This window comes from Aptenodytes patagonicus, chromosome 3 (assembly GCF_965638725.1).
Source record: "Aptenodytes patagonicus chromosome 3, bAptPat1.pri.cur, whole genome shotgun sequence".
NCBI classification, from domain to species: domain Eukaryota; kingdom Metazoa; phylum Chordata; class Aves; order Sphenisciformes; family Spheniscidae; genus Aptenodytes; species Aptenodytes patagonicus.
Genome location: NC_134951.1, coordinates 2,713,939 through 2,733,774, shown reverse-complemented (window position 1 = coordinate 2,733,774; position 19,836 = coordinate 2,713,939). Strand labels below are relative to the sequence as shown.

Here is a 19,836-nt window from a genome sequence, read left to right as displayed (position 1 = left end):
TCTAACCCATAAACTGGTTACTATATTTTGAATATTTTGATTGATGCCCTTCTCATGTCTTTCAAATGACTCATCTTTTGCATCTGTAAGCTGCTTGCCTTTACTTTGAAGATATTTCACATCCTTGCTTCCCCCACCTGCCATCTTTCATTCAAGTTTGAGGCTGATTTCTGCTTCTGCGGATTCTGGCTTCCACTGTCCTCTTTTAAGTTCCTCAAACAACTGTTTCCTGCCTGCTCCCAGGCTATGCAGCGTACTGGGGAAGAGCTTCATTAAACAGCCATAAATCTACTTCATTACACAAATACCTCCTTAAAACTGTCTCTTGGCACAGGATTGGCAAAAAGCCAGCGGTTAAAAGCTTTAGTACTGAGGCTACTGCGTGTAATCCCACCCAGGATTATTGCCTGTTGGTTGGTCAGTACCTATCTTCCTGTTTTCGTTTCCAGGCTTTGGGGGCAAGGATCATCATGTTGATCTGGAGCCCTGGTCCATTAGTTGAACGTGGAACACGTACATGGAAAAGAAGGGGTTTGTTTCATTGCTCAAAACTGCAGGATTACCCCTTCAGCTTGTTTTATTTCTCCACTAGATGTTGGCTCTATGGAAGAGTAAAGCTAAGATGTAGGCATTTGCAAGCTATAATATCAAAAACTTTAGATATTTATGGCATGATTCTTCATCCACAGAAGTTAATGAGACTTTAAAATTCGCTCCAGAGAGAATTGTAGCAGACCCACAGAGACTGAAAGATCTATTAAGTTAGGGTTAGTTTAGCAACCTAATCATCCCATTTAAAACACTTGGATTCTGTAAAATCTGAGGGTGAAACCCCAACAAGGCATGACTCAGATCACACGCTAATGATTATATAGATGCCCTTAGTTCTAGGATGTTTGTTTTTCTCTGTTGGAAATGCCCTTGTTCCTTTAAGTCTCATTGGAAAGATTCCCCAATTTCCATTCTGCTGCGCAAATGGCCTGCAGCATGCTTGTGCCTTGTTTAATATGCTTGCTGGTCATGAATGCTTACTCCACAGGCATATTTAAATCTTTAGACCTTTCCCCTTCGGTGCATGTTTTTGACCACATATCTTTTTGTTTCCTCTACAGGATCTGATACTTGCAGACTTCCTGCACTCAGGCTCTGCCTGATTTAGCAGATGGTATAAAGCCAAGGCGGAGTCTGTTTGAGACTTCTGCCCACACTATAATCTCTTGTGCATTTCTGTGTCTGGTTTCAAGTGATTCAACAGCAGAGCTCCTGGTACTTAAATAGTGAGGGGATAAGAAGAGGCAGGGAGGTAGGAGGTGAGGTAAATTATCTTCCTTTCCTAACGCTGCCATCCAAATATAAGTGACAGGATGAAGACCATGGTTTTTTTTCTGTTTACAAAACTGACTATACAGATCATCCCTGCTGGTGAAAGGGCTATTGCACAGCCTTAAGCACGTGGAATATTTGGGCATTCTTTTCCTATTAAAGGTACACTGGGAAGATGCTTTTCTGCATCCGGAAACTGGATTTGATGTGTGGGAGGGGCAAGGTGAGTGGGGGGATGGAGGATGAGGCAGGTTGTTCTCTGTTCAGATTTTGCTGAGGACTACTTATTGTAAAAACCTCTGTGAAACTGTGATCGCTAGGGCCTGGTAGACTCCCTCTGAAGGCAGGCAGATCGTAAAATCTTTGGGCTTCTCTAACGATTGAGAGAGGATAGTTTTCTGCCGCATATGAACTGCATCCTTTTTAGGGGCTAGGATCTGGGTGGGAATCTCTTCATACCTGGCAAGCTCCAAGGCTGTAAGCAATCATTTCCATCTAGAAATGGAAATGCCCTCATGGGTTACATGGCCAGAACCCAGCTGCAGTTAGTAATAGCGTTTATAATGTGCCTCAAAAAATGTAAGGCACCAGCTTCAAATTGTGAAGACTTTTGCCCCTGCTGTTCCCACTAGAATGGTGTTCAAACCCCCACTGTCTCTGATGGCTAGAAACATCCTAATTTCCAGCCTACGCGTATTCATGGCTGGTCTGCACATACTTATTCTTAACATCGTGTTTTAGCATAAATAGATTTTCCCTTTTATTGGTATTTTCCCTGTGGTGTTTATGTAGAGTAATCAAATTCTCCTTTTTGCTTTCTTTTTGCCAGGCTAAACAAGCCAAGATATTTAGTTTCCTCTTACAAGACAGCTTCTCCTGCCCTAATCTACCCTTCAGTATATCTTACGTGAACTTAAATTACCCACAATTTACTAGTAGTTCGGATGAGATCTTGCTAGGCCCAATAGAATAGCAATAGCTCAGCCCAATAGAATAGCAATAGCTCATCTCTGCTAGAATTACCTGATATTTTCTGGAGTTGCATTTAGCTTTTTCATGGCCGTGTCACATTTGTGACTGTCAGTTCTCATTGGATGGACTAATAAACCTGGACCCTTCACCTCTGTCATTTCCAGCAGCTGCCAGCTCACAGCAGAATTTCTCGGTATTAGCCCAGTCCCTGGCCTTGCATTTCATGCTATTGAATTTCACCTTGGTTTTCTCACTCCAGTTCTTGAGGTCATCTGGTTCTTCCTCTATGATAGCCTGATCTTTCTTTCTATTAAGGGTGCCTGTACAAACTTCAGTGGGGCCTTCTGAACACTCTCTTCGTTCTGTACTGAGGTCATTAATAAATATTGTATGGGAGTAGGCTCAAGACTGACCCTTCAGGAATTGCAGCAACAGCCCAGTAGTTGTCTGAGGATATCTTTGCTTTAACCAGCACTTTCCCCACCTCAGGACTGCTGTAGAAATCCACAGTTTGTAATTTCCCATGTGGTACCTTGCTAGTGCTTCATGAAGCACAAGACTGTGGCTGCCCCAGTTCCTTCAGCAGTTGTCTTATCAGAGAACGCTGTTGTGTTAGTCGCGTGTGATCCACCCTTGATGATTTTTTAAAATTTTCCTTCCATTTACTTTATTACTGCAGTATAGTAGCACGAGTAATGGACCCCTTCGTAGGATTTCTGAGCGCTAGGTATTGCACAAGCACTGAAGAAAACTGATCCCTGCCCCAAGGAATATATTACAACTTTATTCTTTCTTTATTTTTTCTAAGGACTTGCAGTGTGTTGAGTTCATAATGGGTCTGTCCTGCCCAGCGGTTTCACAGCTCTGTTTCATGTCTTTGATTTCTCTGGTTTGATCCAGAGTTGCAACTCTGGCTCCTACCTCTAATGCAGAGATCATACATTTACGCACAGTTTGCAAATCTGGAAAATACACATTTAATGTTGATGTAAAACCCCAGCTGTGTCCCTTTCTAAATACGCATGCTATAATCTATTGTACACACCAGTGAATTTCAGATCTTAAAAGGTAAGGGGATTTTAATTACCGATAAGCTTTGCTGTGCTCCTGCTTGTTCCCCTTTGCTCCAGTCCTGGAGGGTGAAGATCCAGCTCACCTCACTCAACTCGGACTTCACCTCTCCCTGCTGGGTCAGTCTGCCTGCACCCTCTCTAGTGTAAGCCAAGAACTGTTGCACTTATAAAACTTGGAGGGGAAGAGGGAAAAGGGAGAAGTTTGGAGAGGTGTCCCAAAACTCCAGGAGGAAATCACTGGTAGTCACCACTGCCAGTATAGCTGCAACTTGGATGTTAAAATACTGGCTGGTGTATGTCTGTGCACATCTGACTCTGGGAAAATCCTCCATAGGACTGAGACCATGTGTGCTAAACTTCTGGTCCTCTCCTGATTTTATTCACTGATTATTCAGCCTCAATTTTTTTTTACTGTAGGAGTTTCAGATCCCATCCTCAGTCGTTGTTGAGCTCTTTGTTGCCAACAAGAGGGTTTTTGGCTGGTGACTGAAGACAGCATGTGACCTTAAGCCTAGGGAGAGTTGTCCCCGATGAAGACCTCAGTAGAGACTTCAGACTAACCTAACCTGTGTGCGTTGTTCTTCTTTAAAAACAACTATAGTTTGGCCAACAACGGTATTTGGGCTCACATAGTATGTGTCAGGCCTCATTTTGTGGTGGAAAATGCAATCCTACGTGAAAGATTCAACTGCAGTTTATGGTAAAAATGTCTTTACTCTGTAAGAGCATAGGTGGACAGCTCTGATCATGGGAGCAGAACTTCCCCAGCTCTCCCTCAGCCGTTACAAGGTTCACATCAACACTTGCAGTTTCAGACTACTGAGAGTCAATGACTTTTGGTTTTTGGTTGGTCTCTGTTTTAAACTTTCCTTAACAGGAGGAATTTAAAAGAATGAAATACACAGCACACATACACACACACACACAAGTTTGTCTTAAGGCAGTCCAAGTGCTCGTCCATAGGCAGGGGACTGATTAATGCGATGTTAGTGCTCAGTGCCGTGTGTCCCTGCTTTCGTGACTTTCCTGATGCCAGCATGTGGCATTAGACTTGTGATAATGACGGGAAGGAAGAAGCATTTATTCTTGCATAGTGGGGGGCTTTTCAGTCTTTTAGACAAAGGCATAACAAGATCCAGCAACTGAAAGTTGGACAAATTCAACCTTGAAATAAGACACGGTTTCCTAGCTGCAAGGAAAATTAAAGTTTGGAACAGCTTGTGAGAGGAAATGGTAGAGTTGCTATAGCTTGGAGTATAGACAAGATTTGCTCTCTCTCTGAAAAGGGTTTCTTTAATCCAGCATTTTGGAAGAGTTCTGTGATTTGTGTGTGCAGAAGGTCAGTTGAAAGGAGTATAGCGGTGCTGTCTGGTCTTGGTGGGTGAATTACTGGATGTGATTAAATGACCTTTTTGGTTTGGGTCAGTGAACTTCTATAATAAAAAGATTGGCTGCAACATGGAGAGGGCTGTGAGAGGAAGCAATATCTTAGAGAAAATAAATATGAACGTCTGTCTTACTGTCTTTGACTGTTAATAATTAAAGTGTTGCTATTTACCAACTGTGTGGTTAAAACCTGCATAAATGTTAATATCAAAGTATCTCAGTGGCAGAAGAGGACTTTCATTCTAAGCAGCTTTCTGTTTTTTTAAGGATCTTTCTCTTTACAGTGTGTGTCATTTTGCCATGTATTCTTCATTAGAGCCCATTTTGTATCGACCTTCCTCTGGAAGGTAGTGGGAATGGAAAGTGCTTTCGACCACTGCAAAGTGCGGCATAACACACTGCTGCAAGTGTTACTATTTTTAGGTCGCAGGGGAAATTTGAAGCAATAATAATTACTATATTTTCATTCTCTTAGCCTTCAACAACAGGCTGTAAAGGCTGTATTCAAATTGTCTGCTTTAAAGATCGTGAACAGAGTCCCAGAGAGAGAGCAATCTGAATTGCTCCATGAAATTTTGATTTCTAAAGTTCACCAAGTCTGAATATGTGCAAAATTGAGGGGATTTGAATGCAGCCTTAAAATGTCTGTGCTTTTCCAACACAATCATCTATCCAACTGTTTTATTTCAAGGAGGTGCTCTCAAAATGTTCCTGCAACTTTGATGGTGGTGGGTAAGATTTTCAGACGTTATTAGAAGTAGCTGAACTCTGCTGCCATTGAAGCCAACAGAAAAACCTTCTCAGTGCTTTGATGGCAAAAGGATTAGGCCCGTACTGAGTGCTTTTTGAAGTCAAGTTCAGTTGCTTCTGTATTCACAAGGATTGGAGTTTTGCAGTAACAGAGTGATCACCTATGTAATTGTAATTTACAGCAGACCAGAGTATTTGGCAGTAAAGTATTGGTACCTGACGTTTCTTGAGAAGTGGCAGGGTTCAGTTGTTCTGCTCTGTCCCTCTCCTGGTTTGGATCCTGTTGAAAATTCACTAGATGGTCTTTGGTAAGGAATTTAATCTTCCTTTGTCTCAGGTGCACTCTCTCCAAAATGGTAATATACTATGCTTTTCTAAAATCCATCCGGTTTCTCTTCCTGCTTTTCATGCATTGAAGCATCTGGCAAGCCAGAGAGAGCTGGTGTTGCCGTGCTGGCAGGGCAATGATGATAGCTGGTTCTCCAGAGCTCTGCTCCATGGAAGTGCTACAGTAGGTGGCTGAAGTTTCAAAAGAGTTCCTTTACTTGGAGGTTAAGCCTCTAACATCTGGCTCCAACTGGAGGTGCCATGTGTTTGAAGATGAAAGGGAACGGAGTTCAGATGAAGATCATCTTGTAGAGGCTCTTTCTACATGAGATGGGTTGATGGTCTGGGTAGGTTGATGGTACAGCTGTTGCGAAAAACAGCCAAGTAGATTCTCTCCCTTTAGGTGTTTCTTGTCTTCACAACTGAAAAGTCCTCCCGTCCAGTGGTGTAACGCATGAGCAATCTTAGCCGTTTTTGTTTTGTGAGGCACCTGCAGGTTTTCCCCACAGACACAGAGCACACTTCACGCGTCCTTGCCTTCAGGTCCACAGTGAATAACAGGAGCATGCTTGGCCGGGAGTGATACTTGGAAACTGCTTGGGCTGCTGGCCCATGCAGTCTGAAGGTACCTGTTTATCTAGGACTAGATGCTGGCTGCAGTCCTGGACAGGACTCCAGGGCACTCGGTGTCTGGTGTATTGTCATCTAGAACTTCGTTGGAGGGAAAAAGGGAATAATTTTCTGTGTTCGTGAGCACTGTTTTCTGCAGCGTTCCTTTGGAAACATGGCTGGAAGAGGTGCTTCCCAGCTGGCCGACTTCCACAAGTCTCAGCAGGTGCAGTACTGCCCACTCCACATTCACTGCCAACACCCTCAATGCTGAGGATCTTGGGAGGTTGCCATTGAATTCAAAGTTGGAGCCAAGACTAAATTTTATTTCTTTCAGAGAAGAATTACGTAAAAGGCAGTGTAAGGGTTTCTATGCAGTGTTGTAAGGAAAAATTTCAAACCAGTCAACAGAGCCATTGGGTTTTTAAGGACAAACCCTTTTCTTCCAGCTATTCTGCAGCCAGAATGCCACAGCATTAAGGAATGGAAAGGAAACTGGCTTTGAGTTTCCATTGTCCATCGACGTAACAAACATAATAAATAATGATGAATTACACTATGAGTTTTATTAATCAAAATTATTAATAAAGTGGTTGATGTCTTTTTAAACGAGGTTTCTCTTTAATTGTTATATTTTGTGAGACTTGCCTTGGTTACTGAAAACCTCATGCTGCTCTGATAACGATATGAAAGTCAGTAGCTTTAAGAGCTGGAAGGAGGGCTAAGCAGGTAAGAGGAGAGCTCTGTCATTTTATCAGTGGGTTTGTGTTTACAGTTCATTAGTCCGTGTTTAAAAATACCATGCTGCCAATTTAAGTCACAGCTGGATTCATACAAATTTTGAGATTATCACTTGCTGAACAAAATCCTTCTTTTGCTTTAGCTTGCAGATTCGCTTGTGCCCTTGGAGATTAAGCCTGGTATTTCCTTAGCAACAGTTTCTGCCGTGTTGCATACTAAAGACAACAAGCATGTGCTGCAGGTACAGTATAATGGGAAAGAGAGAAAAATATCCTTACACTGGGTTTCCTGCCATCTGGGACCCCAGCTGTTCTCATGAGGCAACCCCTCCAACAACTCTTTCCCCACCGGAGCAGAGTCCTTGTCAGATGCTTTGTCCTGGCATGTGCGAGTGAGGAATTACACTTAGAGTAGAGAGTGGGATGCAAATAAATCTCTTTACCCTCTTTTCGTTGGCCGTGTGCCTGGCTAAGATAAAAGGGGAAGTGAGATTATTCCTGAAGAGAGGCTACAAATCATACTGCTGTCTTCCATAACCCGTACACCAGGATCAGCATCAGTCAGCCTCTCATGGACTTAGGACTGAGGGTCAGAGGAGAGAGATGACCTAAAACATTAGACATGTGAAGGGACTGTCTTCCTTAAATTGCCCTATTCCCCAAGAAGCGGATTGTGCATCCTTGTACAAAGTGAGAGTGTACACTCTCTTCCTACCACCTCCTTTAGGCTGACACTGCCATTCCTGGCATTAGTGCTCCGCAGAAGGAGATGCTGTCTGGTGGACCTGCTCAGCAGTGGATGCCCCGGTCCCCTTTCTCCTTTGATGCACAAGCATGCAGGGAACTTGGTGAAGCCACACTCTGCATGATGCTGCCTCTCCCGCTGGGCAGCAGAGCTGGGCTGGGCTCACTACACTTGGGAAGAGGGCCCAGTACAGTAATGTCTTTAATGCAGGGACGTAAAGGTGTGTTAAGGATTTATATCAGTGCACAGCAGAAAGGCTGTCTTACTTTTTCCAAGCCAGTTCCCTAGAAACACTCGGCAACACTGAAAAAACTGAAGTACTGCAGTGCAATTGGTCTGAGGCTGCTTTCTCCTTTGTGTTGTTCATTTGCTCTCTTCTCTACTCTGATTCCTGATGCCAAATAAACTTAGACCTAGGCTTAAAATCCCAGAGCCCTCATAAATGGATGGAGGTCAGCCAGCACGGCGGTATCTGTCAGTATTGGCTGAGTCTGGGACCTCTGGGAGTTACAGAAGCTGTGTGTAGGCAAGCCCCAAAAACTCAATCTATGAACACAGAACCATGTGAGTGATTCATGCACAAATAACATGATACATGCACGTAGGCCTACCAGCTAAAGGGAAAGTGGTGGGTTTTGTAAAGTGACTCAAGTGCATCCCGGCTTGTGGAACTGGAGCCTGAGCAGGTGGCATTTCTCTCCCAAGGATGAAAAACACCCTTCCCTGGCTGTTGAAAGAAACACAGGGACATCACAGCAGCAGGTTCAGACATGATGCTACATGATGGGAAAGACACGGAGTTGAGAGGCACCCAGTCTGTCACCTGGAGTGTACAGGGTGCTACAAGGCACTGGGGTTGCTTCAGGCAAATTCCCTGTGTGTTGTGCAGACTCATCCCTGGCAAATGGTCTTGCCAAAATTTTGGAGAAATTTTCCCCAGCACCTTTTTCCCAGGGACTGAGTTGCTAGTTCACTGGGAAGGACCAGTGCTGACACTTCCCCGGCCTAACTAACTTGGCACAGGACACATGGACTTATTTTACACGGTATTTTCCTCACTGTTCTTTTTATAGGAACCTGGCTTTCATCTTCGTGAAACCGTCTTTCAGAAGGGCTCAGTTAACCCCACACCGTGCCCGCACGTGCAGCAGCGCACAGTGCTAGGTCAGCTGCCGCTGCAGGTGCTACCCCTGCCTCCCCCTCCCTGCTAACGGAGGAGGGCCTCAGGGATGAGTTAAGGGAGATAGCTTTCTGAAGCAGCACGAAATTATACCCAGATCACACTCCAGTGATTTTTTCAGGCACTGCAGCATCTCTCATGCCTCCGTGTCTGTATTCAAGTTCTTCCTAAAGACTCACTTTTCCGAGGCCAGTGAGAAATAAATTACCCATTTTTCTCATTCCCCGAGCAGTTACTTGCTCTGAATTTGCCCATTTCCCAACCTGTTGCATCTTTTAGAGTGTGATTTTCAAGGCATTGACTTCTTTAAGGCATCATTCCTAGAAAATATTGCAGGGTACTTGAATGCTAAAATAGAAAGCTTCAGTCTGGAATTGAGTCAGGCCTTTTAAGATGACAGAAATTTGAACAGAACTGAATTTGACAGAAATTTTAAGATGATGGAGATTTGAACTAAAACTGCTAATTTATTTCTATAAATGGTGGCTTGTGTGTGCAGAGCTGCAGTGGAGCCCCAGGCTGGGTTTCTCCTCTCCCCTTCAGCACTGCAATGTTCCCCTTTAGTGTCAGAAAACAAAATCAGTATTCCTTTTCTATCTCACGTGCTTTTTATTCCAACTAAATTATAATAAGCTGTTGTGATTCACTGCATTACTGTGCACCTTCTCATCCATTAGCTCCCTCCGAAACCTCCGCAACCTGCCGCCAGCAAGAAGAGAAAGCGAGTGAGTGATGACGTGCCAGAGTGTAAACCTTTGAAGCCATTGCTGAGCGGCTCCATTCCTGTGGACCAGTTTGTGCAGACGCTCGAGAAGGTAGTAAGTCTTTGGTGGCAAGTGAAGTTCAAGCGGATTTCTACTAATCTCAGAAATGTGCTGCTTTGCTAGCAGAGAGAGGAAAAATTATTTCAGTGTAGCTTGAAATGGAGAGGGGCTAATGAGCTATCAAAGTACTTCAGGGAACCTGTGTCCCTGCACCGAGTATGGAGGGAATAGTTCCCTGTGGAGTCATGTCCTGATGTAGGGGCTTCATGTCAGCCATTTCCTCCTGGTTTCGCATGGAAGCAGAGCTTTTGGGGTCACTCTGGGCGGGTGAATTTCCCCCATGTAACTTTTGGATTCATCAGCTGATTTCCAATAAATTTGAACAGTGGGGAGGACGTCTCGAAAGTATTTAAGTTCCTACCAGTTTTGTGAAAATGGGGTGACTGAGTGAAGAAGAGATCCTGGAAATGTCTCCACTGATGGAGAAGCTTTCTGGGAAGCTGCGGGACAGGGGGCTTGGTGGCTGAACTTGCAGGCAGTTGGTTACTGCTCTGTGGAGCCCTGTTCTCTCCTGTATGACTCCTTGGAGAAAATGGGTAGGGAAGAGGGCAGGATTGTCTGTGAGGAAGTTTGTCCTGGGTTCGGTAGCTCTCCGCTATCATCATCTTTGAGGCAGTAATGTCAACGGATGGTCATTTCTGTATTTAAAAGAGCCAATTGTCCTCTTTGTCTCTCAAGATTTTGCAACTGCAGTGACCTGGTGTAGTGGAAAATACTGGCTTTAGCTTCCCTGTTCTATAGTTTATCCATCTGTATAATGAGGGTCATATTTAGCTTATCCTGTGGGTTTTTCCTCTGCTTGTCCCAGAGATCTAGGATATCTGCAATGGCACTCTGTATTTCGTAGCCATTCTCCCCTCTCCTCCCCGCTGTGCCCTAGTCTTTCATCTCTACCTGTTTTCCTGAGTCGTAGTAACTTCTCTTTCTTTTACCCCCTCGCCAATGCTACATCTAGCATGGTTTCAGTGACGTGAAGGTGGAGGACACAGCCAAGGGCCACATCGTACTCCTCCAGGAGGCAGAAACCCTCATTCAGATTGAGGAGGACTCCACACACATCATCTGCGACAACGATGAACCTTTGAGGGTGAAACTGCGTGACCTGGTTCTCAAATTCCTGCAGAAATTTTAGCTCATGGACATCATGCTGCTCTGCAAGGAGACACCCCAGAGCACCAGAGCTTTCCAGAGGATGACCCCAGGGAGAGAATTTCCTGATTCAAAGAAACTGGAAACCACCTTTCCCTTCATGGAGAAGCAAGGAAGTATTTTTTAATATCTATATATTTTTTAAATTTTATTTTTAACCAGTTTTTGAATACTTTGGGGGGGATTCCTGTGCTGTAAAATTGGGAGCTGGAATCTTACAGGAGATATAGACTGCAGAGTAAATAAAGAGTGTATATTTACCCGGTCAGGGTGAAATTGTGTGCAGATGCAGACATTTCTCTGTGTGACCCTGTCAGCAATGTATGCCCCAGTCCTTTACCCGAGAAAACTCTGTAAGAATATTGAAACAATGGCCTCAGATATTAAGAGATTTATTTTTCTCCCCACTGCTTCTTCCCGCTCAGCAGATCCAATTTCCTGTCTGCCCTCCATTTACATTGTGCGTGTGTGTTTCACTGGCATGAAGAGGAATGGGAAAGCTGGTAAGGCAAAGATTATAAAAATAGATTTAGAAAAAGGAGGCTGTGCTGGACATGTAGAATAGCTTCGAAGCGGCAAGAGCCTGGCCATTCCCTGCAAAAGCAGGGGGATTTTGGAAAAGCTATATACTTTAGCAGTGCAAGTTCTTTATTGATGCTGCACCCTCACTTGTTATGACCAGATTTGTCCACCCAGCTCTAGGCTTTTCACTGAGACACGCTAAAGACTCGTTTCTCCTGGGTTCTTCCGTCATCAGTAGAGGAGGTATCTCAGGAAGAGACTTTCAAAAGTACATAAAATAGTTAAACACCTGGCGCTCATGAAAAACCTTTGAGATTTAAGTGCCTCTTGTTTCTACCTTCCAAAAACCTGTCCTTTCAGCCCCCACAATCCCAAATCCTGATTGAAATACTGAGTCATTTATACAAAGCCATCTGTACTGCGGACCTGGGGAGGCTTTTCACTCCCAAAATCATATATTTGGGGCCTAAATTTAGTTAATAGTATTGCTTTTAAAAGCGACCGATTTCTCAGATTTACTGCTATTTGTTTTTTTATTGGATTGTTTTGTATTTATTTGGTGTTAAAAATAAAAAGCATAGTAAGACTGCCAAGGAGAAAGCACATTCTGTGGTTTATAAAAGCATCTGCGTGTCTATTCCACATCCGCCTGTGCCTGTGTATACACATTTGTGAAATATAACTATTCCTTCAGTCTATAGCTTTGGGGAGATTAAGGCAGTGGAAGAGCAACTCTGTAATAAAAACTATTTGCTATTGCAGTTTCCACATCACATTTCGTACACATTAAGGATTTCTATTCGATTGGATGTACAGACTCCAGCATCCATACCTTTGCTTTGTGTGCACGTCATGGGCGTGAGAGAAGTAGTATCATTAATGTGACAAAAAAACTTGTTGCGGCAGCATTAATCTTCATAAGAGTTGATAACATTTGCAGTAGTTCGGCTTCTTTATCATCACTCGAAAATGGAATAATAGAATTGGACATATTTCACCTTGTAATTACATCTCCAGAAGGATTATTCTTAACACACAGAGGCCATGTGATGATAAACTCAGCTGAGCTGAGGAGGCCGGGGGAGAGGGAAGAGTGGGCCTTGTAACGTATGAGCCCTTGAGAGCATCTTTCTCCTTGTTACCTAGACCAGCTCCAGCGCTGGTCCCCATGTTCCAGAGCCTTCGTTTTGTGTATGTACTCATTTGCATTTATAATTATAAGGGACTTCACTTGTTGCTTTAAGAAGCCAGACCTGAGGCTGTGCGTTAGTGCTTGTTGCATCCACCTTGGCTGAGCACGGGCGGTCCAGCGGTGTGCCGGTGGGCGGACCATGAAGGCAGTAGTTTCCGCTTGGTGAAGGCTGTGCTCGAGCAACTGGGTGTTAGGAAGTCCGAGTCAGTGTGCTGCCATGGAGGACTCGGAGGGGACCTTGCGGGGAGCAATCAGAAGATGTAACAACTCACCATGAAAAGCTTATTTTGGGGCAAAGAACGAGGGAAAATCAGTTTGCTGGCACGGTGAAAGCACACGCCAAGCCTGAAATTCCTCCTCCGGTTTTCCTGATGCCTTTTGGGAAAGGGGAAGCAAATTCAGTAATTAGCACTTCCTGGCTGCTTATGACCCACAACGCCGTCCCCTCATTGCAGCCGTGTGATGCTGTGCTGCTGAACCACAACCGACCTTCCCAGTTTGGCTCCGCCAAGCTTTTGGGTCAGCGTGGGCTCCGGCCCGTGACTTTTCCCCTCGCCAAACTGCTGTTGGAGGCCGTGTGGGTACAGTTGAGCAGAGCTGCGACTCCCTGGTGGTAAACGGGCTCTGCGTGCTCAGTTCCCATGACCCGAGGAGCAAGAAGCATTAAAGCCCAGCTACAAAGAGTCAGGAAGACGCCGGCTGGGGTAGAGCCGAGTCGTAGCTACCTGTAGTCAAGGGGATTCCCTTGAGCCAGAACCCAAGAGCTGAACTAGCTGCTGCTGAGACACACGGGGACATTCCTATGACATTTATGTGGTTATATGACATGGAGCCCTGCAGTAACAGGGCTGCAGATTCACCGGCATAAAAGATTTAATCGAGCTCTCTGTTTCTCTGACTCTGCAGGTGTGTGAGGGCAGGAAGGCGAGAGAGGTTTGCTGTCTTTGCTGAAGTTACGCAGTCCAACCAGCCTTCCATATCGGGGAGAATAACCTCCTAACGTACTCATCCAGCACGGCCTCGTTATACAGAAAGTCAGGTTAGACAGAGAGGCTTTGCCGATCTCACGGTATTAAGGAAATATTTAAATGTGAAGAGTGGGACAGCCTGTATCGGCCACAATAGCTGCGCCACAGGAGTGACTAGCGTATAATTGGGCCAAATAAAGCCTGATGCTCTGAGCCCCCCCGTGGAAATCTCTCAGTGCTGCTTAACTTGGCGGAACTAGAGAGCTCCAGCCTAGTCCTGCCTCTGATGGATGCTTTTGGACATGTTCCTGGCTTAGTGCCTCACTTTCCCCTTATGTGAAATAGAAATCGTACCATCCTCCTTTGCAGGCTGCCTTGAGACTTACAGCTGAAAGCTGCTGCGGCAGAAGTCGTATTAAAAGCACAGTGGTTTGAAGGTAATTTGGGAACGGGGAGCAGGCTGCTGTGCTCGTTAACAGGATTAGAAATGTACTCAAGCTCAAGAGTTAGTTTTTAGCTTGGTTCACTACTGAAAGGCAACTGATGCGATTGAGCTGTCAAACCAAAATCCTTACTTGAGGTGCAAAGCTCTGACCAGTAACAGCCATGCTGATATTTTATCGGGTCATCTGGTAGCTAATGGGTTTCCAAAGGCTTTCCCACCCTCCTGGGGCGGGGCGGGGGGGAATCAATTTAAAAGTTTTTACATTTTTCTTCTTGTCATTTTGGGCAGGAAAACTTCTTACTGCTCCAGTCCAGCATCTGAAAACTGATTCAGTTCTTATAAATGGAAAGGTTGTGCCTGCTGGAAAAATAAACATACTGGGGGGGGGGGATTCTTTAATGAAAAAAAAAATCTTAATTAAACTAGCAAAAATAAGTGCTTGTTCATTCTGCACAGAGGAAGAAAGATAAATAGCATGTCTTCGGGCTGGGTCAGTCCTGCAGAGGTAACCATGGCAGCCCAGGAGAGCTACGAATGGAGGGGGTGGAATGCGATGGATGGCAAATACGTTTTAACCGGAGATGCACACTTTAACGGACGAACAACAGCAAAGGTACTTGGTTTCACTCTCTTTCTTCCAGAAAGGAGAAAAAAAAAGAAAAAAAAAATCCCCGTGGCCACCGTGTGATGTTCATTGTGCCATGGCCATCGCCAGTCCCACATCCCGTGCTGCGCTTCGCCAGCCTCTCTCTGCAGCTCCCCTAATTAAACGCAAGCGGGTGGTGGTTGCCGCTGGGCTGCTTCTCAAGCAGCCGCTTTGCAGGGCTGCACCTTGGCCCCTGGCAAGTGATTAATCCTCAGTGCACTTCCCATCCCGCGCGCTCCCGCGGCGCAGCCAGGGCTGCGTCACTGGGCTGGGGAATAATGAGGAGAAAAGGTTAAAATCAGCTTTCTGCACTTGGCTGGCTTTTATGGAACAGATATTCCTGGATGGAGAGAAGTATGTTGTGTTTTCTTTCTATTAATGTGAGCCTTAATAAAAACAACTGGACCAAGTCATTTAATTCCAGGCTCATGCTGTCCCCCCACCATGCCCAGATGCAGTCGGTGTCCCTGGGGAATCAGCTGGCCCTGATGCCACCTGATGAGTGCCCTGAGCCACACCGGGGTCACCTCCTCGGGAACCTGGACATGATGACCTGAGGGAAGCTGGAGTGAGATGTTGGGTTTGCCCCATCGGCAGCTCGGCCTTTGGGAGGAATAGCGAAGCTGAGTGCAGAGGGGTTTGCGTTCAGCTGCACGTCATGGCCTGGGTATGCTCGTGATGGGGAAGGTAAGTCAGATCAAACAGGTCCCCATTTACCCATCGTATGCGACCTATCACCTGGGACTCGTGAACTGTGAACCCATCCCTTGGGGACCCACCACCAGGGCCCCATCACTCTGGGGACCCATCACCACGTCTTGTGGCCCACAGGGAACAAGCCAAGTCTCTCCCAGTGACCTTGGGGTTACAGCCAAGCCCCCCCCAGTCCTGCTTTCCAGGGCACGGCATGGGGACCTACGTCCCGGGGGCGGCTCTGTGGGCTACAGGGGATTCTTGCCTGTGGGGACACAGTACTTCTCCCATGAGGATACCTGAGGGCCATGGGGCGCTGCCTGGGGGCACGGGGCAGCCCTGGCCAGGAACCAGTGGCAGGCAGGATCCCCTGGGCAAGGCTTCGTTAGGGCCGGAGATCATGGACCGCATCCTGCGTCTCTCCCGCGGACTGATGCGACACAGTCAAGTGACACCATAGCAGGCTCCTGAGTCAAGCAGGATTAATTCAGCCCTAAGAGGCAACGATCTTCCCAAACCCGTTTCAGAAGTCACAGCAGCAGTTTGCTGCATTTTTACTGGCAGGGCTAAACGATTAAAAGCTCCTTGCCTTGATTAATGCAAAAAATTGAATTATTCCCCCATCTTTTCTCTCCCTCGGCCCTATAACTGTCCCTGAGTGTCCCTAGGACATGTTCCTCTCCTTGCCCCTGAGCACACGGAGGGGTGATGGCTCCAGCTCAAGCGTGGCGAGACCGGGCTGCCGTGGGTAATTAAAGCTACGCCAGCGAATGTCCTGAGGCAGAACATAATTCAGTGCCGTTAGGCCAAGCCGTGGGGTCAGCATGAACTCCCTGGTGAGGAAACCTCTAACAACCGGCCGGTTCCTATTGCAGCAACAACCAAAGATGCAAACACTGGCCTTCCTCTTGGCAAAACTTTGCATTGTTACTATTTGCTTGATATTAATGGGTGCTCAGTCACAAAAAGGGTGAGGGACGGAGCAAAGCAGCCCCGTGTTGCTACGTGGAGAAGCCCAACCACATGCGAAGACATCACAACTTGTCTTATTTATAATTTTTTATCATCATCATCATCATCATCAATCATCATCATCACCTTGGCAGCAAAACACATGTGGGGTGAGAGCTTAAAGACCAGTTATGCAAGAGAGCCGGGCCCTTTGCCGAGGAACACCTGCAAGAAGAGCATCCAAAAGGCTTTAAACCCAAGGTGTGGGAACTGGTGTTACACCTCACTTCTCTTTTTCATTCTTTAAGGGAAAAGGGGGAAAAAAACCAACCCCAAAACCTGTCGGTTTTCTGCCACAGTGCTGCTCCAGGACTCACTGCATCCCCGGGGCAGAGCTGGGCTGCAGGGAGGCGTTCACAAGGACTGGTGGCTCTTGATCTAGGGTTGTGTTCTTTTTTTTTTTTTTTTTTGAACTACATTAAATTGCTTAGTGGGTTAAAAACGAACGGTGACAATTATCCTTCCCTTGCAGGCACAACACTGAGCGTAGCATAGGTCTTTTATTAATTGCCTGGCTAACAACCGCTCATTTCCCTCTGACTGCTCTTAATATTTACTGTTTTGAGCCTCTAAATTACAGTGTGCTGCTGTCGGCCCAGCGCACGCATTCACCGGGTGGCTGCAGGCGCTTTGCGGCGGTGCTAACTGCCGCCTTCGCTTGCCCAAGTCCTTCTTTACCTCTCCGCAGCCATTTGGTTGCACCGCGGGCAAAAACCCTGCTTCCCCCAAGGGTTGTAAGCCAAGGCCGGGGCTCCTAGTGCCCTTAATAACATGCTTTAACTTTTGGTCAGCCCTGAAGTGGTCAGGCAGCTGGACTAGGGGATCCTTGTAGGTCCCTTCCAACTGAAATAGTCTATCCTATTCCATTGCGTTCCAGCTTCCCATTTCCCCGGCGGCCGAGTGCCATTGCCCCGGGGCTAAAAGCAGGACCCGGGGAGCGAGGAGGGTGATGGGTGAACCTCGCTGTGCGTTGGGCACCCACAGAAACGCAGCAGCCCTTTGCTTTTCAGCCTGCTAACAACTCCAAACTTCTTAAAACACTGGGGCTAAAAATCCTATTTTTCTTCCTGAAGCTTTTCACGGCCCGTCGCAGGCAGCAAGCCGGAGGTATAAATCCTGCACAGCTGCACACCGCCCCAGCAATGCACTCTGAAAAATTGTATGGATGGAGGGATTTATAATGCCCCCGGAGCACCAGCGCTGCCCTTCCCCTGCCAGTCCCACTCCCCACAACCCCACACGTGCTTGAATTTAAGCCTTTTTGTTTGTTTGTTTTTTGAAATGGGAACGTGATGCCGGGGTACGCAGGCTGCCCCGGCTCGTGGGTGGAAAAGCAGTCATCTAATTAACCTGGGGCCGATGGACCCAATGTGACGTCGGCTTTGTGCTGCTGCTGGTGTCCGGCCCTGCAGCCGTGATTTTCTGCATTTCCAACTGGGGGAAAAAAAAAAAACACCCAACCCAGAACCCAACCCAATAATTTCCCTCTTGCTGCCTGTCTCAGCGTGGCTGGGGCATAAGGCAGGGCCGTGGGAGGGCGCAAGCCTCCGCGCCGGTGCCTGCGGGTCCCTCACCTGGGCTCTTGCAGGAGCTGGTTGCTTTTATGGCATTGACGGGCAGAACGGAAAGACGGGGAGCAATTTCAGTCGCTTTTTGTCAAAGACTGTGTCAGCTGAAAGGGAAAACTGAGGGCATTTTTTAGGGTAGAGGAGTGTAAAGCCCTCCCCCCCCCCTCCCCCAGTAGAAGGGAATGAATTATTAGGGGATTTACCCCCTCCTCCTCTCCCCAGTGTCGTTCCCCCATCCCAAGGTACAAACCCTCATGGGGGGGGGGGGGGAAGCAAACCAAAGAGGAGCCGCGATGCAGTGGCTCGTCTCACCAAGGTCACGGCAGTTACAGCTGTAAAAATTATTTAACAGGAGATTTTTATCTGCTGGAAAAGCCCCACGAGTGAATCTGCTGCAGTCGAGCCAGTGCCCAAGATGCTGCTGGGCTCACTGGGGAGCCTGACCCCCCCCCAAAACAGCATCCCGCCGCTGCAGCCAGGGCCGTGCCTTTGGGCGTGGTTTTCTGTGCCCTTACGCTGTTAGCGATGTCCCTGCCTTCCAGCAATATTTTGGGGAGAGACCCCAGGCATTTGGGAGGCAGGTCCTAGGCAGAGCACCCACCTCCTCCCTTCCGGGATCAACATAATTTGGGGTTTCCCTGAAACCTATCCTGGAAATAAAACCAAGCACAAACATTCCCGGTAGGGAAAAGCCTTTAACCCCAAGGCAGCACGGGAAAATAAAAGGCACGTTTCCCACGGGGACAGCGGCAAAGGCAGGTGACACAGAGGTGAACGAGCGCCCACGGAGGAAGCCGGCTGCTCAGGGGGAAAGGCGAAAAAAAAGCAGCAGAAAGGACGAGAGAGGAAATCCAGCAACACGCAGGAAATCCTGCGGGATTTCCAGCCCAGCGTGGAGGGGGAGCCCACGGCCCGTGGCACAGCCAGCGCCGTTCCTCCCCGCTGCTCCTCCCCGCAGGTTTGAAGCTGGTGGAAATCTGGTTAGAAATCACACGGATCCGGTTGGTTTTTCCACCTCAGCCTCCCGCACAGGAGAGCGGGCCGGGAGCATCCCCTGAGCCAGCGATGCCTGCGAGCGCCGTAGGAAATGGCCCCCAAATTTCGTTTCAGGCTCCCAGTGCAGGGATGGGAAGGTTTGCAATCCCACCGCCGGCTCGGCTGCCATTTTCATTGCCTAGAAATATCCGGAGAGCTCTCCCCGCGGTGGCTTTCAGCATCCCCCCGCAGGGCAGAGGCCCCAGGGCCACATCCTGCACACGGAGCGGGACTCTGGGGAAGGTGATTTTGGTTGGCTGTGATTTCAATTGGTGATGCAGAAATCGAGGGTTCCCAGCCTCCCCCGGATCCGCTGTCCTGGCTGGATGTCCCCAGTGCCACCAGCAGCCCTGTGTCACCGTGGCAGCTGGGATGTGATGTCCCCTGAAGCTACACGGGGGTCCAAACCCCCCTGGGGCTGGACCGGGGGCTCTCTTGGCCCAGCCATGAGCTCACTGGCGGGTACAACTGGTTTCAGCACCAGACGCTGCCACCCCTGAGGGGTTTCCACCATTCCGGACCAGCTCACCTGCCCCTTGCTCCTGCTCCCTCGGGAAATGCAAGCCTGGGGAGATGCTTGTTTTCGGGGTGCCACGGAGCAGCACTGCTGCTGCAAGCCCCCCTCCTGGTCCCAACCCCTCTCTCCCAGCCCCCAGCAAAGCAGGCACGGAGACGCTC

The 19,836-nt window shown here is 47.4% G+C and overlaps 1 protein-coding gene across 2 annotated transcripts in view; it reads left to right on the top strand.

The window, feature by feature from the left end:
- The window catches only part of INTS9 (integrator complex subunit 9), a 78,661-nt gene extending 66,307 nt beyond the window's left edge, over positions 1-12,354 (top strand). For both annotated transcript variants that reach the window (XM_076332554.1, XM_076332555.1), the window contains exons 15-17: positions 7,324-7,422; positions 9,783-9,920; positions 10,885-12,354. In XM_076332554.1, the coding sequence (XP_076188669.1) occupies positions 7,324-7,422; positions 9,783-9,920; positions 10,885-11,061 (414 nt within the window). In that variant the 3' untranslated portion in view covers positions 11,062-12,354. The remainder of the gene's footprint in view (positions 1-7,323; positions 7,423-9,782; positions 9,921-10,884) is intronic.
- The last annotated feature ends 7,482 nt before the right edge of the window (positions 12,355-19,836 follow it).